The 26587-nt window shown below is 48.4% G+C and overlaps 2 protein-coding genes across 3 annotated transcripts in view; both read right to left on the reverse strand.

Moving 5' to 3' along the window:
- The window catches only part of CNNM2 (cyclin and CBS domain divalent metal cation transport mediator 2), a 113924-nt gene extending 95844 nt beyond the window's left edge, over positions 1-18080 (reverse strand). The window contains exon 1 of one of the 2 annotated variants that reach the window (XM_023929790.2): positions 16458-18078. In XM_023929790.2, the coding sequence (XP_023785558.2) occupies positions 16458-18027 (1570 nt within the window). In that variant the 5' untranslated portion in view covers positions 18028-18078. Of the gene's footprint in view, positions 1-16457 lie in introns of both variants that reach the window. The other variant, XM_023929789.2, reaches the window with a different exon arrangement.
- Positions 18081-21020: 2940 nt separating this feature from the next.
- Positions 21021-26587, reverse strand: part of AS3MT (arsenite methyltransferase) — a 7306-nt gene continuing 1739 nt past the window's right edge. Inside the window, 11 exon segments of the mRNA XM_086899081.1 lie at positions 21021-21213; positions 22021-22149; positions 22509-22651; positions 22749-22880; positions 22963-23044; positions 23290-23359; positions 23610-23746; positions 23819-23969; positions 24076-24203; positions 24700-24726; positions 24728-24740. Of these exon segments, the coding sequence (XP_086755207.1) occupies positions 21127-21213; positions 22021-22149; positions 22509-22651; positions 22749-22880; positions 22963-23044; positions 23290-23359; positions 23610-23746; positions 23819-23969; positions 24076-24203; positions 24700-24726; positions 24728-24740 (1099 nt within the window). The 3' untranslated portion in view covers positions 21021-21126.

A 26587-nucleotide genomic window follows, 5' to 3' on the forward strand; every position in this document is an offset into this window, starting at 1 on the left:
TCAACTGATTGTTCCGGATACATTAATTGTTTTCTGACAGTCATCTTTCCAATTAAGATCTGCTCCTTCCTTCCTTCCTAATTTTGCCAGTATGTTACACAAAATTTAGTTGCTGACATGTTCCAACAGGGACAAGAGGAATGATCAGTAGAGATTAAAGCATGCCATGCATCAGCCAACTTTTCCAACAACTGACAAATGAAATGCAAAACATCTTGAAAGGAGAGGTTTACAGAGATGGCAGCTCTCTTATGATGGTTGGCCCCAAGATCATTACCATTTCTGTCAGTTGTCAAAAGTGTTTTGTGTTGCACTTAAAAGAATGGCAATTAAATCCCCAAACACACACAAGAGGAGAGCCCACAAATATTATATCTGTATTTTATTAATTCAAATCCAAGCAAGACCATATAGGGTCATCTCTAATATGTACTAAATAGCAGGACAAGAGTTCTGTTCCAGGTTACACACAGGTAGAATCATCGATGAAACTAAGAGGAAGATGAGGTGCCCTTATGGATTACTTTCATTAACACAAACATCCAAGTTCTGCAGTCCTCAGGCGTAGGCACTTGTCAAGGGCTCCAAATCAAGAGTTTGTCTGGTCATAAACATCTTTGGTATAGAGTGTGCTATTTTAAGAGACCAACACCTATGGCTCAACTCCAGATGAGCAGTAAATGAACCATCCACTCAATCCACAAACAGAGTAGCTAGTGGTAGGTTTGTTTTCAAATAAAGATGCTACTGATTATACATCAGCAAGAAGTCAACTTGCAAGGCATTAACTAGTATGCTCTCATCTCATTTTCCCACCAGCAACATGATTCTCAGATCCAAGTTTTATTGCTCAATAGCCACAGCTTCTGCCAAAAATCACAAGGGAGCCAGGGGGAGGGGATGGCAAATATGAAATGGGACAACAGCTGTCAAGGTAATTTGATAGCAGCAATGGCTTCTTGAACCAGTGGACACTCTTGAGAATGTGAGCCAAGGCCTCCAGGCATCCACAGAAAAGCCAAGTAAGATAAAGAGCTCGGTGAGAGAGCAGATACAGATGTCTGAGACAGAGGAAAGAACAAAGAAAGCCAAGGCCATCTAACTTCTAAGAACTTCAGTTTTCCAAACAAAAAAAAAAAATTCAGAGCAAGTGTCCAAATGAACCCTCCCAGCCATGAAGACAAACCATCTTTTGTTTGAAAAATGTTTGCAAGTTTTCCCAGTACTCTTTCCAAAAACATCTCAAAACTACAACATCCAAACACAGAAGAGGAGTGAAGAATGAGCTGACAGATTAAAAGATCAAGTCAATAACCCTCTACAGGTTGAAATCTAACTCAGCTTCCATTAACAAGTAGTCACCTGCATTAAGAGATTCACATACATTAAACTTAGCACAAGTTGATTTCTAATAGACCAATGCCCACAGACAAAAGTTGTGTTCGTAACGCAGAAAATATCCAAAAAGAAGAGTTATCAGCGGAAATCCTGAAAATTTCCATACTTCTAGTTTAGTTGCTCTGCTAAATAAACTCTCCCTTCAGCAATGAGTCATATCCTTCAGTGGGACAGTGAGAAGAAAGCTCCTTTGCTTGTGTCTATGTAGCACCTGTTTTGGTAACATTAAATGGACCGCAGAGTGTGCCAAAAACACAGGAGAGCACAAACAGCATGGCAGGAACATTTTAGCTGTGACAAGTGCAGCAGAGGGAGGTCAGACACTTTAATGATTATTCTCATCAGTAGGTTTTACTCTTCTTTTTAGAACAGTTTTCATTTTCTATATTTTGTGCTTTAAACTTCTCCCATGCACTGAACAACTGCAGTTTCCTTACTTTCCCTCTCTTCCCAGGGCTTCTGGATTCTCCTCAACCACCCCTACATACAGGCTTGTCTCAGCAATCTCACCAGAGTTTGCAATAGCTGGGAGGAAAAAAAAAGCAAAAAGAAATGTTCATAGCTTTGTTCGGTATTATTGCCACCTGCTCTAGACAATTGACATACCAAGAAACATGCACCCAGAGATGCATTTGGAGAGTGATCATAATGCAGATCAATTATTTCTTCATGCTGAAGTTAACATTTTGACTGACACTAATGCAGTTAGTAATTTATGCTAAAAAAAGCTTATTCTGATAGGGAAATAAACAGATGACAGGCTACCAGAATTTAGCATCAAATTTAAAAGCAAACTGCAAACCTAGTTTAACATTTAATTTCTCTAGTTAGATCTTCAAACATTGCACTTCGGCAAAGCAGCCCCTGGTTTGTCTGCAGACCTCCCCCAAGCATTGCAGCTCCCTCACCTGACCCTGGAGGGACCATCTACAGCTATTTTTGAAAGCACTTACTAAAAAAGCCCTCACCCAACACAGGAGCTTTTGCCTTCAGTGCTGGTCCTGCAGAGCAGACATCAGACCTGGAAGAGGATGGTGGCCTCTGCAGGCCTCCTGACCCTCACAGGAGCAGATAAAGAGAATCCACAGAATGACTGCCTTGAAGCCAAACAGGTTTAACAGCCCTGCACCATCTCTGAGGCAAAAGGCAATTTGCTTGGTATGTCACAGATAAAACATGCTTGTGTTGAGGTGAGGGTAATGAGACATCTACCCCATGCCACTTCAAAAGGTTAACAACTCAAAGGTTGCAACACTCATCTCCTTGCCTGCAAAAGGCTGCCCTACCTAGTCCCACCATCACTCCCTTTGGTTCCCTGTCCCAACACAAAGGGATTGAAAAATTAAGGAAAAATAATTTTACTTAAAACTAGAAATCTACTTCTGTTACTTTTGGTAGCAACGTTTTCAATGACACTTCTGAATTCACACTTTCAGTTACTGAAAGTTACCATTCACTCACTTCATTTATTGAGTCAAAGGAAGAATGAACTAATCCCTGTTCCCACCTTCCCTGCACAAGCCAAACTCCTGGGACAGGGATGAGAAAACAGATCACACACCTTCACTGTCCCAGTCACATCCATTTTCTGAATGGGACAAGAAGGAAAATTCTCAGCTCCTCCCTCCTGTTCCTATCTCCTACATCAAAGAAAACAATAAAGAGCCAGTCATTATGATCACAAGCACAGCACATCTCATCATGCCAGAAAAAATGGTGCCTTGGACTACGGGTCAACACCAAGCTTCTGCACAGACACTTTACCCAGACATCAGTCACTAATAGAAGCATAAAGAGACAGTGATAATGGTATCATCAGGACACAGGTCCTTTCAATTCCGTGTCAAGGAGGCAAGTCCACCCTAGGGAACAACCACCAGAGCAGTGACAGAACCCAGTCTGTCAACACCCTCAGAAAAAGCAGGACACTGAGTGGCAGGTGGAAGAGGCTGCCTGCACCACCCTACAGCAGGGTGGGACCACCACAAGAAGTCTTTCACACCCATTTAATTGCTGACAAATACCTGGTGGGCTGTGCCTTCCCCACATCACCCCACATGGAAAAAGGGAAGAGTCCAACTAAGCCATCCTTTTTTGAAAAATTAATAGAATTCACCAGCAGTGAGAACAGACTTGGATCTGTGTCACTGCATCCCTCTCAGCCAGCTTGCTGAAGATTCCTTGGAATGGGTGGCAGTGAGAAACAGTGCAGTGTTACCCTCAGGTATAACTGACCTGTCCATGGTGCAAGAACAACTTTCCAGTGGCATCTGGATTAAGAGCTCAAGATTTTCTGGTTCATGAGGGAGCCAACATATTTAATCATATTTGGGTTACCACCTTGTCACCACCAAGAAAAAAGGACAGTCACCTGCATATCCCACAACACTGGGAATTTAAGCACAAACAGGTTTGCCACTTAAAAGATTTGCCTACTAGGATTTCAGCCCAGAAAAACAGGAAAGCATTTAGCACATAATTAATCCTAAATTCAACATTAGTTTAAAACTATCTGAAAGCAAAAGTCAAGCAGTACAAGATAAAATGATAAATGACATCTCTGACACAGTAAAGAAAAAACAACATGTCAAACCATTCTGTGTCAGTAAGAGGTAAGAAAGCACCCAAAAATTAACACTACAGCAGCAATTTTAGTAGTCATAAAGCCACACAGAACAGAGCACTTATCATGGGACATTCACTTTAACTGTCTCTACACACTTGCCTAGTGGATGGCCTCATCTCATCTATCATCTAGTCTCTTTCCATTTTTCCTCACCTACTGCCAACAAATAGCACCAGAAGAACTACACATTGATCTGAAAAAGGAGACTGAAAACACTGAAGACAATGACAGCCAAAGAACTCAGGGAAAGAGAAACAAAATCTGAGTCGCTGGAGAGGCTGTCAATGTAAAGAAAGTTGCAATCATCATGCAATGAAGTTATTACATGAACATTAAACCAAACTCCTATTATAGAACCTAAATTACAGTAGACAAGCTGAAACATACTGGCTCCCACAAAACCAATTCAGTTGATACAAGGGACAAAAATGAGTTCTCATTCTACAGCAAAGTAATTGAAGCACACGGAGAAGGCATCACAATCAACTACAATTTTGGACAGTGTTAGGATGTCCAAAAGATAAAACCCACCACTTTATCCTTGCCCAGCTCTCAGCTCACTTGAAGCAGTTACACCCTTGATTTCCTTGGGTCATTTTTCCATTTTGAAGGAAAACATGCAGAAATAGGAAAATTAAGCCTCAGTTCTACAAGGATTTAAAAAAACCATAAAAAAAAAAAAAAAACAAAACAAAAAAAAACAAAACAAAACAAAACCCAAAAAAACCCCAAAATAAGTTTGTTCCAATTTCTAAGAACTTTTGCATCTGGTCTTATCTTGAGGGTTTGTTTTAAATGTCCCAGTCATCCTCAAAGTCACAGAAAACACTGAGATGAGAATTCCTTTTGTTAGAATTGTTCACAAGCACTACCACAGCAAGAGTTTTTCCTCCCAGGAACTACATGTTGCCTCTAACTGTGAGAGTACATGTTAAATCACAGCACACACTCATTCCTTGTCACAACTACTAACTGCACTGCAGAGGATGGTTAAGATAATTTCATTTCTTAAAAGAATATTTGGAGTTTAAAGCATTTTATTCCCTCCTAAATCTTCACTCTAAAAACAGGACACTGCTGTCCCAGTGCTTTTCAAAGGAAATAGACCCAGACACTACTAAAATCCCCAAGCTTACCAGCTTCTTCATGGTAGCTCTTTGCTCAGCATTCTCCTTTAAACCTTTCAAGCACTGCTCAAGGCACTCTTTCTATTGATCAGGAGGTGGATTCAAATAGAAAACAGGGTACCTGGGAACAGCCTCCAATACTTTCAAGTGTGTTTCCAGGTAGAGATCAATCAGGGAGTGGGAACAATGGCAAATGACAGAGCATCATCAATACAAACTTGGTAAGAGACATTTTCTTAATTTGTCTAACCCATGCTTGGATTAAGACAGTCTACATAGCATTAGCTCAGGATGGCTGCATCTGAAAAAAAAGCATGTACTGATCTCTCTGGAAAGCCAAATAGTTTAAATACAAAACCATCAGGAATTACAGCTAGACAACTTCCTCCTTTCTGAATATTTTCCTTGGAACTTTTTGGTTGGAGCCTGTGCATTGCATAGGGCTGAGAAGGCTATTGCTCTTGGAAGCTATACTCCCAAATTCTTTCCTTTACTGGAAGACATGAGGTTGATGATTTGCAAAGAAGAAATGTATTAAAGCTTCTTACCACTGGACCACGTTCAAACAGCAGGCAAGCAACAAGTTTAAACCCAATTTCCAGGTCAGGAACCAGAAATTAAAATGCCCTCAACACTAAAATGTATGCATGTCTTCACTCTAACCCACATGCTTCTGCAGTATCTCTCTCACAATAAAACAAATCTTGTTCAAAGATGCCAGCTAGGACTGGAAAATTCAAAACAGCTGCTCTGGAAAGAAAAAAAAAACAAAACAAAACAAAACATTAATAGAATAGAGCTATTGACATCACAGCTCTCCTGGTAGACCTCTCATCCCATGCACAGCAAGTGTTCCCATGCAGAGAGGGGGAGCAGAGACTGGGATTCCCATCCATGGTGCATCACCCAGCACAGGGAAACCTTCATCCCCACCCTTAACCCCAGGGGCATTGAAGAAAGCAGGAAAAAAGAAAGCTACTCTATTTGCTTGCTCGTTGACTGCACAGACTACAGCTGCATTCACAGGTTTGACTCTATGACTGGCATCAAGCAACAGATTGCTGTAGTTCTTGGAGCCTGCATCCAGTAGGTAATTAAGTTTTTTCACTGCCACAGCTGCCTTCCTCAAGCTCTAACCTCAGGGGATTCCCACGCTGGGAAGCTTCACCCCCCACCAAGACTGCCTACAGGGTGAACTGTAAAACTTCTCCACTTCCAGGTTCTCCTTGGGAGCCTTCAGACAACACGAGGCAAACTGAATTAAACTAGCACACTACCAGTACAGCAGTTTTGTATTGGTGGTCACAAATTCCCTCTGGGCCTTTGTCAAATGAACAGAAAGACCTAGAAAACTGTCAGTCCTGATTATGATGGAGAGGCTGGGTCCATCAGATGGGATCAGAGTTTTAAGTGTGCTGTGATCCCTGTAAGGGTCACAGGAAAACACAAACACACTAGTACAGAAGGATCAGAAACTGGTTTTCCTCAACATACAAGAAAGTCTCCCACTTCTCTTGCAAGTGAGCATTCAAACCTTTAGTAGCTGACATTGAGTCTGAAGTACACTGTACAGCATTTTTACTAAGAGACATAGAGACAATGATTTGGACAGGGATCTTGATTTCTCTGGGAGAAATCCCATCCACATAGTATAAGCAATTCTTCAACACTAAGAGAAGGAAAAAAAAATACACCCTGTGAGCAATGTGAAGTTCTTGAAATTCACTGTTTTGAAATTAGTGTTTTCAAACCTAACCACTCCAAAAGGCTCCAGGCAAATTAGAACATCAACAAGAAGATTAAAGTTATTCCCCATGAGGGTAGGGAACCAGCACACAACAAGACCAGATCACATCTGAAAAACAGCATAAATCCCAAACCTCTACAACCACATAGTCTATATGGTGAGCTACTCACAGGTCCACTGCCCCAGCTTCCAGTGAGGCATGTCTTATTCCTCTGCTCTGCTGGAGGAAAAGGAAGACCTAATGCAGTGAATCTTCAAGGTACTTTGACAGATTTTTCTTCACCCAATCCCCATACACTGCATCAAGATATTTAAACAAAAGCTGAAAGTCAAAAAGCCAAAAAGCTTTATCTGTACGCATACCTCAGTTACACAGCAGGGAAAAAAAACAATAAACTACACAAATACAAAGCAAAACCCACACAATACAGAGCAAAATACATCACACTAATTTATCCACCTTGAATCAAAAACTTAGTGATGTCCCTTGGAGGTCAAGTTAGAGCTACTGAATAACTAAATCACAATTCTGGCAAACTTTAACAAGTGAAAAATTGAACTAAAGCCTCTTTACTAGATGCCTCATATATCAGCTGAAGGTCCCTGTCTGCACTTGCTGTGTATGGGAATTGTAACTGTAGGAGCTGTTCTTGCTTCCAATGGAAAGATGTCCCAGGCAAGATAGGAAGAGCTAAGCCTGAATCTTGCCTAAAACCCACAGCCACACCCACTTTCAATGCCAGATTGTAAATTTTTATCAAGAACAAGTTCACACCGGCAGATTTTCTTCCTATTTGTAGGAATCTAGAAATTGCTGACAAGCAATTCACAAGCAATAAAAGCAGGCAACTAATCGTCCTTGTCCTCACATAACTGCTGCATGGAAAGGGGTCCTGCAGGCTGCACTTTGAACCCCCCAGTGCAAAGGGTAAGCAGGACAATCTTCTGAAAGCCAGAGGTGGAGTCCTTTCAGAAAACCAGAAATGGTAAGAGCCTTCCTAAAAATTTTTGCTGGCAGCAGAGTATCCAGCCAAGGCAGAATCAGCATTTTTGTTGCCTTCATTATCCATGGACAAATGGGGAAAATAAAGCCTTGTTCACCTCCACAACAATCAGCTGTCACATCACTGTAAGAGATTACACCACTTAGAAGATTAAACCTCCCTGTAAAGAAAACCCCAACTTTCATTCATACTTGCTGTGGGAAAAGAACCTCAAGGAAGTAGGAGCCCGGTCTCGAGGGCACAGTTCACCCTGCAGAGCAATGTTACCACACCACTCATTTGAAGAGCGGCTCCTTTTGGGGCTGCCAGCAAAAGAATGGTGTAATACTAATAGAAAGCATTACAGAAAATGTAACTATACAGATCTTTTGTGCTGAATGTATGTGTTCATCTCCTGGCCCTAGTGCCTTTGGCTGGAGCAAAGCTCTCTCCAGGTTAATTAGTAACTGCATCTGAGTCCTGTTAACTTGTAAACTCTTGCGCCTTCACAATCACCAGGTTTCAGCTCCCAGATTGACAGGCATCACACTTACTCTGTCCTTCAAAATACGATTCCTTGATGAGAAGGGCTGTTGCTTCATAAACACCGAAATTATTATACCAAACAATTCACAAGTGAAATGCTTCAATATAAAGAGATACAAGTAAGTCCCAACCACATAAGCTTTCTTTGCTTTGAGGTTTCTGTTTAATCTAGGGCCTGGATATTTTAATACAAGTTGGTTACAAGACAAGTTGTTTTTCTAGTATTCTTTCACCAGTCGTTTCAAGCACATATCATCACCAGTAGGTGAAGAGCAAGCCTGAATCATGTTTTTAAATCACAAAAATAACCACAAACACCCATGTAAGAATCCCAATTTCAACATGCCAGCCAACCCAGACAAAGAAACACCTCTGGCACTGCAGGCTGTGTACTACAACCCAATCTTCAAAGGCATACAACCTATATGATGCCTCACAGACAGCATGGAAGTGTGGAAAATCCTGGAAGCTCTTCTTCACTTCAGTGAAAACTGTCTGTCTACCAAAACTCTGGAAGGCTCCCAGACAATTTTAACAGAAAACACAACAACAGTGGCTCAAAGATTCCCAAAGGCCCCTACCTATGACCCTTCAGATTGGCAAGTTACTACAGACAAAGCCACAAACAGGGAAGAGAACACTTCTGAGTAAAGGAGGACAAAAAAAAAAAAAAAACCAAAACAGTTAATAGAGATAATTTTTAAGGAATGAAAGCTTCATTATTATTGAGAGCCAAGAATGCAAAGATAAGCTGACCTGGCCACTACATTAAGAACGCTAATTACATGCAACTCCAGTGGCAAGTCAAAGGAACATTCAATTCCTCTCCAAGCTAGATGGATCTCACTGCCATCTCTCCTTCTGCTACTGCAGCTGTGTTCCAAGCTGGTGTGTCAAATAGGGACCTGGTCCTTTTAAGCCAAATTTAAGATGCTGTACAGCTTGGTGTCCTAGAATCATAACACTAGAGCAGGTTTTGGTAGGTTCCTTGTTGGTGTTTGGTTTTGCATTTGGGGGTTTCTTTAAGAAGCTATGGAAAAACTTCAGTTTCTCTGCCCCAACCCATAACGATATGTTTTGCAGAATTAGAACTTTATTACTCCATGTTGTACTAAAAGCTATTTAGAACACAATAGGAACACCTCACCTGTTCCAATGCATTCCTTTCTCTTCCCTACATCTACCTCTCTATAAGACCATCTACACTGAAGTGATGAGGTCATTTCTTGCCCCTATAATTCTTTAGCCAGTCTTTCTTTCCATGCCCTTCTCACACATGCTTTGTGTATCATCACACCTAGCCCCAGTTTATCCCCAGCACAGCTTATTCTACCAGCTACTGGGCCACGCAGGTTTCTTGGCCAAGGGAAAAGGGGCACTCCTCCAGAAGACTGTTAATGACTGATTTATGCGTCTCATTTTCAATGAGTATATATTGGTAAAAAGTGAAACAAGACCCCATTGCTTGATAGTCTTGAAATGACTCAGTGACCTTGGCAGGAGTCAGGCTGGATTAACCACCTGGTATGGACGGTTAGCCATGTGCTGTGGGCAGCAGCTCATTAGCACCAAGTATTTACACTCCTATTTGTAGCTGGTAGGCTGTAATTCAGGACCTTGTCAAATTAACAAGAGTGCCAGGTCGCACTCACTGGGGTATGGTTCAGAGTACTCTGTGTTGAGGGCTAGTTTTACAAGCTCCATTAGTGAAATTGGAAGGGACTCAACAGTAGAAGTGCCATTGGCCTATCCAGACTGGCAATCGCACCGCAGCTCTGTAAAGGAACATAAGAAAATGCAAAAGTGAGCTCTTGCTAAGTATTAATGAAAAAAGCACAAAAGCTTGGTGGTCTATAGACTCACTCAACACAGCTTGGCCACTGCTTTCACTCTCGTCCTACTTGATCCTGACTAAGCTGCTATAAGATTGACTTAGGACTCTATTTAATATAGAGCAGATGCTAAATGTTTAAAAGAGGTGAAGCAGTGAGACTTCGAATCCTCCAGGTCTTAATTCCTGTGCACTAAGATGTGTGCTCTCCAAGAGAACAAGACAAAATCTGACACCAGACAACACCAGGAAAATGAGTAGATCTTGTCACAGTCTAGTGGCACTGATGCTCCATGTTAAGCAGTTTCATAACCCCCACAGTACTTCTCCCTGCTATACTGATTGCTTCAATAAAACAGGGAGGAGACTCGGGCTCATAACACTTAGGAGGTGTGAGGTGGCTCACAACCTCATTTCCTAAATTACCATCTAGAGTGATACCACAGCCTGACAAAACAAAATTACCTTTTGATGGCTTCGTACAGAACTGACAATCAGAAATGTACTTCTAGACCCACCTCTCTCTGCCACCAGCAGTACACAGCTACAGACAGGAGACACCCACTACTGGTGTTTGTTTCTGTGCAAGAGCTGACAAAGGTTCAGTGTTGATTAGACATGCTCACAGAGAGAAATAAGCATCTAGGGCTATTTAATAAAGACAGTATCTTTAGTCCCAGAACTTCCTGAATCACAGCCTGATGAGATCAGTAAGCTTCCGTGGGGAACAAAATAAATTGGCTCTTTTCTAATACTTTCTCTAAGTAGCCCCAGCCATTGTCAGAAATGACTGACTGCAGAGGATTCGCTGTTATTGTTCTTATGCCCTCAGAGTCAACTTGAAGTTGACTGGGAAAATGTTCTGCTCCTCAGAACCTCATGTCAGCAGGGCAAAAAAATGAAACTCAAAAGAAAATCTCAGGCCTGGAAGGACACTGTGATGGTTAAACTACCTGATCAGTTTCCTACACTAATGAATTTGCCCAGAAGCTGATATTCTGCCTCTTTGGTCTATCCTGCTGCAAAACTGACTGTGAAATGCTGTTGGCTGCACAGACTGACCTGAAGTTTACATCTGTGCCTATTACAGATAACCTCTACAGACACAGAGAAAGCAGATAGGAGCATGGTTCACTTGTGGTGGAATAAATGCTTTAGCACAGGAAAGCATTTGCTAACTGAGCAAACAGCTATGGGGAGGAAAAGGCAACATCTTGTGTTTGTCAAATGACAAGAGCTGCAAACAATTGGTTAAAAAGCAATCAAATAATCATATTCAACATGGGCATGAAACTCAAACCTCTACTGTTCAAGCCATTTAATTCATTTATCCTCTCCCTGCCAGCCACCTGAAACACGTTTCTTCCTACTCTCAGCAGCAGAAGGACTCCTCATCAAGGCTGCTCTCCTAGTAGTCCCTCTTCTCCTGGTCTCTATAAAATGTTCCCAGTAGGGAACACAGGAAGAACTGGAGCTGCTCCCTGATGCGTTCCCCTTGGAGCCTCTCCCTCCGCATACCAGCAGGAGGGCTGCCTGCAGTAACCCACATCCGCTGCTCTCCGGTGGAACCAGCACGCATCCCCCAGGAGCTCTGCAAGGCCAGCAAAGCTCTTGGCAGTGCAGTACCTGCGGGTGCTGCGCTGTCACACAGCCAAGGAACAGTTTGTCACGAGGCAACCCCCACCCCCACGTGCAATTTTTCTTCAGGAAATAAATCTGCAGGCATAGCATGCTAAAACTTCTGTCTCTTGGTGGCAAATTCCTTCCCACCTGCCACTCCCCTACTCTCTTCACACAGAAAAATCTCCACACTGGACCTCCTCAACACTCTCTCTGTTATATGAATTTCCCCAAAAGGATCAGAGGAGGTGCCTTTTATTAGCTAAGCAGCCTTGAAAACGATATTGTTTTCCAAGAAGTTTTACGTGCCTTTCATAATCCCAGAAAGGATTTATGTAGTTTCTTCCAGTTTCTCGTAATGCTGCAGTCACAGGGTTACATGGGAAAAGTGCCCAGGAGACAGACAACCTGCTAGATAAACTAGAAAGTGAGCATTCAGACCTACTAAATCAAAGTTAGTCAAGGGAAGACTGGACTCAGATTCAGCAGGTCATAAAACTTGAAAGGAACCAGGAAAGAAGCCACCTACAAACCCAGATTAGAGCTGCACGAGAAAGATAAGTGACCTAATAACAAAAAAAAGGCCCCTCAGACCAAGTGACCTAATAACAGGAAAAAAAAAAAAAACACCCTCAGACCAACAATAGTAATGGAGAACTTTGGATCCCCGGGCTACAAATTACTTGCTATCCTGTTTCCAAAAAGAGGATCTATGTGCTCAAAAGAGAAGTAGGTCTAGGTATTCTTCTCTGCACTCAAAACTCAGGTTTATATTTCAGGCTGCTGGGACTTGGTTTTCTTTCAAGGGGGAGGAGGAACTAGAAAAGAAATGGACATTTTTCCCCAATATCTACTCTAAATCTGCCACCAAACATACATGCTACTAAAACCAGACAATACAAGACCAACAGAGCCTGAAGAAAGTATCATCCAGCTAAATTTGACAATGTTTATAGGGGAAAAAAATCTTTTGAGGTCCAGTTGGCAATGATTTTAATAAGGAATCTAGGAGTTTTCTCAAGGCTACCATGTGATGCAGAAAATGAGAGCTTAGAACTGCTGCACAGTTCTTGTGGCTTCTTTGCATCAGGTTATTAAGCTCTGATCTGTAGTATAAAATAATAGTGGAAAAAGATAGAAATAAAACCAAAACATATGACTCAAGGTCCCCAGATAAGGAGGACTCCAACTGAGAAACTGCTGCCCTCCACAGCCATCCAGGCCACCAGGAACACAGCTGTAGAATGGCTTGCAGAAAGTGGGCCAATCTTGAAATATTAGTATTACAACATGAGCCTTTTCAAGCTGGATTTCTGTAGATCCAGCAGACAGGGAGCTAGAAATAGAATGCTTTGGTTTAGGATCACACATGCAGAGATCTGCCTGTGAAAAACACCAAGAGCAAGTGCCAGAGAGCATTTAAGCAGAGACCTAGGAAGACTGTCAAAAAGGAACAGGAAACAAGAAAAAAAAACAAACAAAAACAGGTCCACACACATGTCAACAAGAAAAAGACTAGTGGAGACAGTTCACCAGCCTCTTTCCAAAAGTGACTCTGTGGCTCATTCAATCTCTGCTGCAGAATAAGAACCACGACACAAATCAATCCTGGAACTGGTAATGCCTCACTCCCCTTTACAGCAATGGCCAATATTAGATTAGCTGTGAGTGAACTCATTTCAAATGAGATATCTCTTTGCTCTGAGCAAAGTCAGGTAGATCCTTTCCTAGGCCAGTAGAAAAGGTACCTTAGACTCCCTTGTGTTAAATTTGAATGACTGAATTCAAGTTAAGCACCCAGTCTGCTCAACCTGTAGACAAGTGGATTTGACAGCTCTGGTAGAAGTTTAAGGTCTGTTTTTAGAACAGAAAGATCACACCTATTTCAAAAGCTACTAATTTATTTATTTGCAAGTAAACCATGATTTTTAAAGAAGCTTGTTTGTGGACTGCTTCAGGAATATGTTTATTCACACTTTAGGAGATTAGAGCAGCAAGGGGGTGGGAATGTGCTGAAGCTCTCTTAAAATTAAGTTTCTTGCCTGGCAGCATGGAAGTGAAACAGATACTTATTTTGTAATTGTGATCAAAGAACATTAATGATAGACCCACCACCAAATCCTCCAGCTGTTCAGCCTAAGCACTAGAACACTAGAACAAAGACATTTCATCTGCAACAGTACAAGGATGTATATATATTCTGCTGTGTTTGGCTTTTAATCGCCTCCTTGTAAGACTCCATTCCACATTTAGGTTAAGAAGGTTTTGCTTCTGCCCAAAATGTGAGTTTCAAAACTCCACCTACCCAGCTATTACCAAGTTATTAGAAAAAAAATACCTTCTCTCCTCAAATCAATTAAAGTATTAACTGACAGCACTATCACATGAGCTGCCTGTTGCACCCAACAGTGGTAGCAGAGGCCTGGGTATCAAAAAAGACACACTTAGGAGTTTTGAAGCACGCTGGCAGTGGCAGCATCATCAATGTGATGGGACGTAAATGATTAAAAACTGTAAGCTTATTTATTTCCAGCACTCTACTGGAGAGTAACATGCAATTTGATTCTCACCCTTAATTTGTACATTCTCATGGGAATTTGGCAAGGTTGCTCTGAAGAAGAAAGCTGGAAGAGCTCTTGCAAAAGACAGTGTGCTATGCCAGATCAAGCCAGCTATCAGTTATTTACATTCATTTCAAAGGACAAAAAGGAAGCCACTTATTTCCACTATATCTGCACTTTTTAAAGAGAAACTAGTTAGGACAAAACTGGTCCTAACACAGGGCGTGCCCATACAGACCAACCAGCATAGTGACTCTGGAGTAAACATTTAAATATGCTCAAACGAGCCTGAATTAATTCCCAACTACAGAGACTATTCCAGGGCTCAGCAATTGCAGGAGGGAACACACATGTTAGGAGCTCATCCTGAACTTGTGCTACTGGGATGTTTGGTAGCACAGGCATGAGACTGGCTACCAGGGAAAGTGATCTCCAGTCTGCACCTTCCAAGCCACCCAGGAGAATTTTTAAGAAGCCTATTTTAAGCACCAGTTTCAGGAACTCTAAGGAGGAATTTGGCTTAGCCACACTCGAAGGATTACAGCGCACACCTAATTCTTCCAGCTGTTAAATAAAAAGGACTGCTATGCTAACACACAGGAGCACATTCCATCCTTTCAGACCAGGGAAATAAAATACCAACATAACATGTATTTCTTTAGACACACAAGACTTCCCCATCTCTACACACAGGCTGAAAGAGAAAGATAACCACTGCTGCACTGGCCAGTAAAAAGCAGGAGTATGTTCATCTTCTATCCACAAGGATGAAATAAAAATGAGGTAACCCTCCAAATCCTCAAAATTTAATTAAGTAGGATGAAGAAGGTTCAATGCCATGACACAAGAGTTTAGCATGTAGAGAAAACAATAACTGTAACTTATCTTGAAAGAACATTCACCAATTCACAAAGTTTTTTTCAAGGTAACCTAAGCAGTTAGTAAAAGGTGAGCTCAAATATTCCCCACTAGGTTTCCCCTCTCAAGCAAACCGAGTAGCTCCATGGTACTTTGATCAGATGTCCTTGGGTACAAACAGTCTGGTGGCAGTCCAAATAGCCTTTCTTTTTCAAGCACGGGAGCTCACACATCCAAACTGTCTGAAATTTCACTTAACAACTACTTTGAAAGCTCCCTTCTGCACAGGCCACAGAGCATTATTATTTGGCTTGCAGAGAGGAACAGATTTTACAAAGGAGGAAAAAATCATCTATTTGTTTTTCTCATAAGCAAGAGTTTCTAACAAGAATTAATATGCATCTGTCAAGTCAGCAACACCTACAAGTAAGAGAAAGGCAGAAAGTCTCAGTCCCATTATGATGCAACTAATACACAACCTACACCAAAGAGGTAGAAAGGGTCATGTCTCTGCTGAGCCTGTGGTCCTGAAGCACAGGGTAGCCTGGGGAAAAAGAGCTGTAACTCTGAAGTGCAGCAGCAACAAGTGCTTTGGAATATAAGACACTGAAATGATTTATGAGTTACAAGATCAAAGTGTCAATCAAAGTAACTGGAATGAGAGCTGAGGTCGGCTGTCTGAGCCTATGAATGGAGCTAAAACGCCTTGTTTATCTCAGCACGTGTGTGCACTGAGCCTGAAAGGCACCAGGCACCCAAGCAGCCCACCCACTCCTCCCTGTCAGGCCAGCTGAAAAAGCACAGAGAAGACACAGCCAAGGAATGGACGCGGATTCCCGTCAGTGGTTCTCACTATAACGGACAGATGAGCGGAAAAAGCAAGAAGGAAAACAACCTTGCTTGGCACCATGCCCACACACACATCCCAGTACACTGGGGGAAAAAAGGCTGGGGGCACATCCCAGCCGTGGATCAGCCTTCTGGCCCAGGGAACGAGCAGATCTGGCAGATGTCTAAACACTGGTCACTCACTCCAGAATGCACTTCCACCAGCCCCTCATGAGCAGGAACCCAAGGCCTCCCTTGCTGCAAGCAGGTGGATGCTGACGGCCACCGAGCAGCACCTCCCCACCGTGCCCCCACCACAGGCACGAGCCCACCTTTCTTGAACTCCTCCAGCATGGCATCGAGCTTGGTGTCATTGAAGACAAAATGCAGCGGGTGGTTGTAGAAGCGGGTGATGGTCTTGAGTGGCGTGCAGTCATCGGGGTCCACAAAAGCCAGGTCCTTAACAAAGAGCAAGTCCACAATGTTGGAACGGTCACCCTCAAATACAGGGATGCGGGTGTAACCGCTCTCCATGATCTCGGACATAGTGTTGAAGTCGAGCACAGCCTCGGCAGCGATCATAAAGCAGTCTCGGAGGGGAGTCATCACGTCCTCCACAGTCTTGGTGCGCAGTTCCAGGGCTCCTTGGATAATGTTGAGCTCCTCCTTGACTAGATCGTTATAAGGGTCGGTGACCCGCAGCATCTCCAACAACTTCTCACGGTTATAGACCGTGCCGATCTCCTGGCCCAGGACACAGTCCAGCAATTTGCTGACGGGGTAGGAGGCCGGGAAGGTCATCATCATAAAAAACTTGGTGAGGAAGATGGTGTTGGCGCCCACGGCCAGGCCGTGCCGAGAGCAAATAGCCTGCGGCACGATCTCGCCGAAGATGACGATACCGATGGTGGAGACCACCACGGCCACCAGCCCAGAGCCGGCAATGTCGTCCAGCAGGATGGTAAGCGTAGTGTTGACCAGGACATTGCCCAGCAGGAGGGAGCACAGCAGGTAGTTGCCCTGACGCCGCACAGGCTCAATGCGCTTGGCGTAGTTCTTCTCTTTGTCCGTGCCACAGTTCTGCACGATGCGCAGTTCCATGGGGTCCAGGGCCATCAGGCCCAGGTTGAGGCCACTGAACATGCCCGAGAGGCACAGGAGGAGCGAGATGAAGATGACCTGCAGCCAGAAAGGCAGCAGGAACTTCTTCTCCTCGCCCACGATCATCTTGGTGTCCTCGCCGTCATGGTAGATCCAAGTGGTCTCACCCCAGGGCGGGGGTCCCGCCGGCCCCTCGGCGCCCGCCAGCCCTCCGGGAGCCCCGGGGCCGAGGGCGGCGGCGGCGGGGGCCGAGACGGAGGTGCACAGGTAGTAGGACTTGCTCTTCTCCGTTTTGCGCAGGGGCTTGATCTCGATCTCGATGATGCCCGAGGTGCGGCGGTTGAGCACGATGTGCGGCAGGATGATGATGTCCGAGGTGCGGATGCCGCAGCGCTGCGGGGCCCCACCGCTGCCCGCCGACCCGCCGCCGCCCCCGCCACCGCCGCGCCCCGCCGGCCCCGCCGCCGCCCGCCCGCCCCGCCGCCGCTCGTGCTCCGTGAAGGCGATGCGCGACCACGTCTCGTTGTTGATGTTCTGCCCGTAGACCCGCAGCTTCACCCGCGTCCGTTCGCTCACCCGCAGCGCACCCCCCTCCATGAAGGAGACGTCGTCCGTGTCCTCCAGCCGCAGGCCGATGATCACCGTCTCCTCCGCCGCCGGCGGGGGCACGACGGCAGCGGGCGGCGCGGCAGCGGCGGCGGCCGGGGACCACCGGCCCACGCAGCCGCCGAGCAGCAGCAAGAACAGCACCCGCGCCCCCCGGCCGCCCCCCGCCATGTTCCCACCGGGCAGCGCGGCCATCTTTAGTCAGGGCTCGGCACCGCCGCGGCCCCGCATCACCGCGCGGCGCCTGCGGCGTGCCCCGGCTCCCCCGGCGGCGGCGGTGGCGGCGGGCGCGGCGGCGGCGGCGGGCGAGGCGCGGGCTCGGCTGCCCGCGGGACCCGACGGGCGGCGAATGCCGGGCCGGGCCGACCAGCGCCGCCTCTACCCGCGCCCGCCCCGCCCCGCCCCGCCCGCCTCGAGGGGGAGGGGGCTCAGCCAGGCGCCGCCAATCAGCGCCGGCCTGCTCGCCAATCAGCGCCAGGCCACGCCCCCATCGAGCCACGCCCCCTCCCCAGCCCCGGGGGCGCGTGACTCCGGTGTGTACGCCGGGCGCGCGGGGGCGGGGCCGGCCGTGAGGCCCTGACCAATGGCGGCTGCGCATGGGACCGAGGGGGGCGGAGCCTTGGGAGGGGCGCGACCAATGGGGGTGCGGTGCGGCCGGCGCGCGCGGCGCTAGGCAGGAGCGGCCCCGGGAGCGCCCGCACCGGGGCACGGGGCGGCCGAAAGGGCCGCGCAATTCCGCTGGTCCCTCCGCTCCCGCTCGGCTGGCGGCGACCGCCGCTCCCCTCGGAACCACCGCGCCGCTCGCCCCCTTCAGCGGCCCGGGAGCGCCGCCCCGCGTCCGCCTGCCGCACCGGTCGGCGGTCGCGCAGCGCCCCCTGGCGGCTCCGCCGCGCCTCGTAGGCCCGGCTCGACGGGGCGCATCCCGGTGCCTCGCGCCGGGATCTGCTGCGGCGGGAGCGGCTCTCTCAGCCGTTCCCGTTCCCCGGTCGGACCTGAGCCGCCGCCCGTGTAGTACCGTGCGACGTTCAGAAATGGAGCTGTCGCACTGCGGCTCCCGGGCACCCTCCGCCCCGTCTCCTCGGCTGGGTCGCGCCTGGGAGCGGAGTTAATCATTGAACACTGAATACGGATGGGCCGCGCTCCTCCCTCCTCTGCTCTGCTCCTCCGTGCCAGGGTGAGCGGGGACACGGTTTGGAGCTCCCGTAGAGGACGTCCAAATCCAACCCAGTTCCGCTCATCCTCAGTTCATGGATGCACAGAGGGCCGAGAGCTCCGATTCATAAAAGCATCTGTAAATTACCGTGTGCCATGTCCCACCGCCCTGAGAGCCCGCCTGTTCCCATGGCCTCGGCTGCTGTGCCGCAATCCCAGCTGGGGCAGCACACACCCCACACCCGGCCATCCGTGTCCGTAATTATGGAGTCAGGAAAGCCTTCAGCATCCTGGACAGCCAGAGATGAACAGCCGTGGGAGCAAACAGTTTGGCTTGTGGTGGCTGTCACCCTTTAGAGGTGGTAAAACAGCCTCCCTGCTGTTTAAGTGCTTAGAAAATGGAAGAATAAATTGTGCAGGGCAACCCAACATGGTGTGAAGCAGAGCACAGTGGGGGCTGTAGTCCCCATCCCAAATCTCATTCAGCTTATCCTGAGGGAGTTCCACAGGCCTGCTCCCCAAAAGGTGACAGGTGTCCCTAAACCACTGCCACTACTGGGTTAGCAGGGACTCGGGAATCCCTTCCCTCTCCTCTCAGAGTAAATCAGACTATCACAACCTCTGCCTGCTGAGGGAGAGCACCAATGGTGCTTTTCACTAGAACAGGATTTGGGCCATCTCTACAATCACCAAAATACACAGACTGGGGTGTTGGACAGATTATGTTGAGTTTCTTCACATGGGATGGGGCTGCAGGACCTCCTCTTTTCATACATTGGGGGCTGAAAACCCCAAGGCTGTGCAGGCACAAGTAAAGCCAGGCAGAGAAGACACCATTACATCCACAGCCTGGTGAGTGCCTCTACTTTAATGCTCCACATCAGAGCTCTCTTAGCTGCTTCCTCCCCAACATGCTGAGATTTTGGGAAAAACACAGTGCCTTGCTATGCAAATGCAGTGGCATTTAAGCTGTGGCCTTTTTCTGTATGCACAGAGCGGAGATCTCACTGTGGGTGCAGCTCCTCCTAGTCAAGTTGAAAGGCCACTCCAGGGCCTCATGTCTTTTTAATGAAGGGATTTGCAGATAGGACCCCCCAACTCCAACTGCTCTTCCATTCCCACTGGGAAGGCTGTCTTTGATCGCAGGAGCTAATTGCTGCAAACCTCCCAGGATGAGCTGTTTGGGGACTCAGATGAAGTCTTTGTAAGTAATCTAGGAAGAAGGCTGGGTGTGGGGTGTGTGTGTATTAAACAAGCTTCTTCCTCCCATGGTCCCATCTGTGAGGTCACTCCACACAATTTCAGAACAATTTCAGATGTCCTGAACACCTGGACCCTCCTCAGCCACTGCTACAGCAGAGCATCCTTGGCAGTTCTTGTTTCTTTCTGAATCCAAATTTTATTGGGTTTTGCTTCTTAACTTCCCCCCTGCCACAGCAAGATGATGCTTAAATGGCAGAGATGGGAAATTTGTTCCCTCCTGGAAAATCACTGCGTGAGGAGAGGTGGAAATGGCCCCTTATTTCTAAATGTAGCTGTTCAGCAACCACCAGCCTTTCCCAAGCACCTTCTGTGGGCCAGGTCCTGTGGGATTCATGCTGGGCAGCAGGAATGCATCCCATCACCTCCAACTACAGCCTAATAGCCCTTGCACCTTGCTCTTTGCCTGCTGTGGGCAGCTGGATACATTTCTGCTCTTCCAGAACTGCTGTATTTCCCTGCAAAACTCTGCAGGTGCAATGCCTGCAGGGGACTCAGGGCTTTCCAATTGGATGGAGTCTGGAGGAAAACAGAAACCTCAGTGGTGCTGCACAGGGAAGGAGAGAGCAATCCCCATCTCCGGGAACAGGCTGCAGGGCTGCAAGTGAGACAGAGATTGTCCCTGCCTGTGTGCCCAAGCTGTGCAGCCACTGCCAGCCCCACAGTGAGGGGACCCACAGGACAGGTCCTCACTGCAATCAGGCACAACCTGCCCCACCAGCCCTGCCAGGGAAGCACCGCACCCACAGCCCTGTGACAGTTACAAGCACACAACCTTTGAGCTCAGATATATTTATTTGCTCTCTGGTGGAAGACATCACTGGGGCCACATCCTCTCGCCCCACTGGCCTCCAACAGTGGTGTGGGGACACTGCTTGCCACTCAGCAGCACCCTGGGGGACCACAGGTGCCACCAGCACCTGGGGCTGTCAGCCGCTCCAGCAGCTGGAAGGGGTCACGGATCTTCTCCTGAAGGACAGAGAAAAACCCAGGGCAGGGTCAGGCCAGTGGGAAGCAAGAGGCACCTGAGAAAATGGAACTTGCCCCTGGCTCAATCCCTGCCAGCAGAGCAACCCAAGCAGACCTTCCTTAGCTATCATTGGGGACAGCTCCTGGATCACTCCAGCTGCTTTTTCCTGCAGCAAGAAAGAAGCCAAGAGCTTGTCTGGGATTTGGCTCTGCTTTTATCTGAGAAATGCCTCCTGCTTGGACAGAGACCTGAGAAAATCTCCCCTTCCTAAGTACAAGGCTGTATTTCAGGGATACACAGCTGGAGGTTATCTCCCTTGTCTCTCCTGGCCCATTTACAGGCTGGCGAGACCACCAAGGAGAAGAGAGGGGCAGATAGAATACTTTGTACTGCAGGGTCAGGGTTGGCAGCCAGGGCCAACCTGCTCTTCCATCAGCAGGAGGAAGAGCAATGGGCAGGAAGAAATTGTGGGGGTGGGCCATCACCTCCCTGAGGCAGGCTGTGCACAGACATCCCCACAGGGGAAGGATGACTCCCCTTGGGAGACCTCAGGGAAGTCCAGCTGTCAGCCTCCACAGTCCCCATGGGCATGTTGGGGTGGTTAGAGCACACCCCTCTTTGGAATGCTCCAGCTTGGGTAGGGGTGCAGTTTGTCCTGACTGAGGCACCAAGCACCACTCTTGGTGTCCCATGAGCTCCAGCCTGGCCCAGAAGGAGTCAGGTGTCTTGGTATCATGTCATTCTGATGGCATGGGACACTCAGGTCTCAATTCCTTAACCCAGCCATGGAGCTGCCCTCTACTGACCTTCGCTCCCTTGCAACAGCAGCCCTGCAGTGCTGCAGCACCACCAGCTCGGATCAGGAACTTCTCCGCAAACCTGGAGCTCTGCAGGATCGCAGCCATCTCAGCATCCACATCCACCACCTCTCCTTCCTGGGGACAGAGGAATGGTCACAGGCCTGGGGTCCTGGATATGTGTCCCAGGGGACTCCAGCCACTCAGCCAGATGATGGGGAGATTGAAAGCAGGAGCATGTCTTGGTCCAAACCCTGAATAAACACCCACAAAATCCAAGCATCAGGCTTCAAACCATTCTGGGAAGCCACCACAGATGTCCTGCTTCTACCTTTACCACAAAACAGTGCATCTGTCTCCCTTTCCTGTACATTCACACTCCCCTGGGTTTACACAGACCCTCAGCTCCTACCCACTATCCCCTCCACCAAAGCTTGCCCCCCAGATCAAAGAGGATGCTGCTCTCTTCCCTACAGAGCCCACCATGCTCCCCAAACCTTGAAGGTGAAGTTGGCATCAAACACCAGTTCTCGCTCGTGCCCCACAATCCCACCATTGTAGATGACCTGTGCTGGCCTGGCCCAGCTGCCAGCTGGCACCTTGAACAGGCGGAAAGTTGCAGAAACAAAGCGGCAGTCGCCTACAAGGGAGAGATTGGCGGCTTAGGCACTGAACACCTGGGCTGGGGTCCCAGCACAGCCTCCCACAGAGCTGACACTCCCTGGCTGGATCCTCACCAATGATGTCCTCCAGCTCCTTGTCTCCAATGGTGATGGGGCTGGCAGTGACCAGGCATGGGGGGCTGAACCCCACCTCTTCAGCAATGCTGTACAGGTCTCTCCAGTACAGGGCTCCTCCCAGGCATTCTCCTGGGCATGAGACAGACATGGGGGATGGAGGCAAAGGTCCAGTCCCCTATGCCCTGTCACCCCATCCCACAACCCTACGCACCCCACAGCACCCGGTGCTGCTGGATGGTCTCACTCAGGCGCTGGCTGGCGTAGACATCACTGAAGTACATCTCTCCCCCGGGCTGGAGAACAGCAAGGAGTGAAGGAAGACCTCAAGAAGCAAAGGGACAAAAGGGGCAGGGAGAATTGGGAAGCCCCTAATCCTACCCTGCTTGGGACCCTCTGCAGAGATGCCTTCCCCTGACCCCATCCTGCATCCCCACCTTGCTGGATCCCATTTGCTGCTTCTCAGTGGCACTCCAACAACAACTCCAACTCCAACCACCCCAAGCCCACTTTGCTACCACAGGCAGCAGCCCATCATCACCTTCAACACACGGAAGGCCTCCCGCAACACAGCCCCCTTGTCAGGGGCAAGGTTGATCACACAGTTGGAGCTGTGGAGGAGACCAAGGCTTATCAGCACACTTTGCACCATCATGGACACACCATGCTGTGCATCCTATTGCATCACACAGGATTTGGAAACACCAATTTGACCATGAAAAGGGAAATTTATATTCCCAGATTCTGGCTTGGGATTTCCCTTTTCCTAGCACATGCTTCAGAAGCAGGTGACTTATTGGGATGCACACAGTCCCAGGAAGCAGCAGGACTGGGGGTAACTGTGCCCTGCACAGCACCTACATGACAATATCATAGCTCTCATCAGACAGTCCGGCATCACCCAGCTTCTCCATGTAACCATGGAAGAACTCCACATTCGGCTTTCGGTAGCCAAACTTCTCCATATGGTAGGCAATGTGCTTCTTTGCCACCTCAACCTGGCAGGAGGAAGGGAATGATGTGGGGGGGCTGCTGGGAGGATGAAGGGGAGGCCCAGGTCTGTGCCATACCTGGCCCTCGGTCATATCTATCCCAGTGACATGGCCCTGCTCCCCGACCAGCTGGCTCAGCAGGTAGCAGTCCCTGCCGCTGCCGCTGCCCAGGTCCAGAATCCGGCACGATGACAGGCACTCAGGGATCACTAGACCGCAGCCGTAGTACCTGGGTGGATGCTGAGTTGAGCTGAGAGGAGATGCCCCATGGCATGGCCAAGAAAAGGCTGCAGCCCATGGGGATGTGGCAGTGGAGGAAAGACCCTGGGGTTTACCTGGCCACCACCTCATCATGGATGTGCTTCAGAGCATCTCTCACCAGCTTGGGAAGGGGCCTGGCTGATGTAACACATGCACTGGTTTTGAGGTCCTCTGACTTCTGCAGCTCTTTGCCATAGTAATCCTGAGATGGGAAGGACAGAGGCCACTGAACTGTGAAGTTAAGCCCTGGGAGCTCTAAAACATGGTGGCTATGCCTGTACTTGACCTGTACTTTTCCCACATGTCCTCTGACACTCTCACTTCCACCCAGCCAAAAATGACACAAAGATCAGGTATTCCTTTGCCCCCATCCTCCCCAGCTCCCTTTGCTCACATGCACTGATGTGTTTGTGCAGGAGGGAATTTAATTCCCATTTTCAGTAACTTTGCAGGCTGCAGCCACCATTTCCCTTGCTGAGAAAGGCGCAAGGAACAAGGGCAGGAAGATATCAGGTTGCTCACAGCTCCTCATCCCTGTGCACAACAGGAGCAAAGCTGCCAACTGCACCTGGTATTTTCATTTGGGCCCCAAAACAAGCTTGATCCTCTAATGGCAGCAAGAACTCTGGCACAGCCCAGGCATGCACCCCCTGCCCAACTGCCCCATCCCTCCACCAATTCCCATCCACACCCCTCACCTGCACCTCCTGGTGGATCTGGTCTCTGCAGAGAGTTGCCACTGCAACGGGAATGTGGGGCTGGTGGCTGACACCACAGAAGTGGGCACCACACCAGGTCCTCCCAAGGGCTCTGAATCACCCTTTTCCACCAGATACCAGAGCACTTTTTGCTCTCCCCGCGCAGAACCCCAAGAACTCCCCCAACTTGCAGTCTACTAGGATGCTCCAGGGGGCACCTGACATCCCCCCACCCCCAAAAAAACCCAGAGAGATAAGCCCCCAAAGCATCCCTGTAGGGCAAATCCCACCTGCCACCCCCAGAGAACCCGTGGCCCCAAGGGCAGCCCCAGCACCCCGGGCAGAGGTGTTGGCCTGTCTTACTGCCTCCAGCTGCAGTGCCTCAACCGGACTCTGCCCAGCACAGGCCACGCTCCTCCCCAATACTCTGTGCTGTCCCGGTATCCCATGCTGCCTGGGCCTGGCTTCTACCCTAACACCGCCTCCTGCTTCTCTAGGCCCCTGGCACACGGCCCCTGGCACACAGGCACAGCGAGAGCTGCTGGCCCCGCTCCCGTGGGGAGCACGCTGCCATCATTCATGGTTCTTGCTGCACCCACAGCCCCAAAACCCACCCTACTGCCTGTTCCCCAACACCTCTGCACTTCCACGGTGCAGCCCTGTCCCTGCTTTCCTCAAAGGCAGGGAGACACAGATTGAATGCCACAGGATTACTGTAGCCTCTGCAGAGGACAGGACCTTGGAAGGGATGAGCCACCTGCAGCAAGGGCACCCTGCCTCAGCAAAGCCCTCCAAGCTGAAGCACAATGGAAGATCCTGTGGGGCAGAGACCCACCATCCCAGACAGTCTCCCTGATGCAGAGGGACTGCCAGCAATAGAATTCAGGACAGACCGCTGCAGTTTGGTGGAGTTCAGGACAGCTTTTATTCCCAGCAAGAAACTCGCAGGGAAAACTCTTATTCCCAAAGTGCACCTGCAAAGCTGGGGTCAGAATCTTACCCAAGGCAAAAATACTGGCAGGGATGAAGAGACCTAGCCCGAGAAGGCTCTGCAGCACAGGAGCCAGACTCCAGCAGCATTACAACAGGAATGTGGCAGGCCAGTGTCAGCTCTCAGCCTGCCTGCTCCTATCAGCAGGTGAAAAGCACACTCAGGGAAACAAGTGCTTCCCGTGCACTCCAAGTGCTCCAGATAAGCAACTTACCAAAAACAAGACACAGTATTTATAGTTGGTCCTGAATGTGAACAGGTCACTAGTCAGCAACAGAGAAGTGTCGAACTGAGCACACCAGCTCATGATGGTCTCCTGCCTGCTTCCCAGACGGGCCTTTGGATACCTTCCCAACCACATACAAACACACGCTACAGCCAAGGCTGCTCCATCAAAAGCTGGAGCAGCAGCCCAGGAAAAGGAATGCAGCTGAAGGCCGAAAGCAGCACATATGGGCTGGCAAAGGGATGATGTTCCAAACTCTGGTAGAGGGGAAAATAAGATAACCTCTGAGGAGGATGATGGCCAAACCACATCCAGCTAGGCCACTGGCAGATGTGAGTGCTTAGATTCCTGGTTTCAGAAAGTCTGTGCTGGGACTGGCACCTCAGCCTACACTGAAGCATCTCTCACCCACCCAGGCACTTGCAGCTCACACTGATTAAAATGCCCTTAATAAACTGCACTCTGTGCCACCTCTGTGGCTAAATACAGACAAGTGGAAAACTGCAGGCACCTACATTTAAACACCATGCTTCAACTCTGGTTGAACTCAAGGCTGCTGGTGCAGGCTGAGCACCTCATGCTACATGGGAAGTAAGCAGACACAGGAATTTTTGGGAGGAGCGAAGTTTCAGAGAAATTTGTTTCAGCTAGGTGCGGGTGCACAGGTGAGT

This window comes from Cyanistes caeruleus, chromosome 8, assembly GCF_971803275.1.
Source record: "Cyanistes caeruleus chromosome 8, bCyaCae1.hap1.1, whole genome shotgun sequence".
In the NCBI taxonomy this organism is placed as follows: domain Eukaryota; kingdom Metazoa; phylum Chordata; class Aves; order Passeriformes; family Paridae; genus Cyanistes; species Cyanistes caeruleus.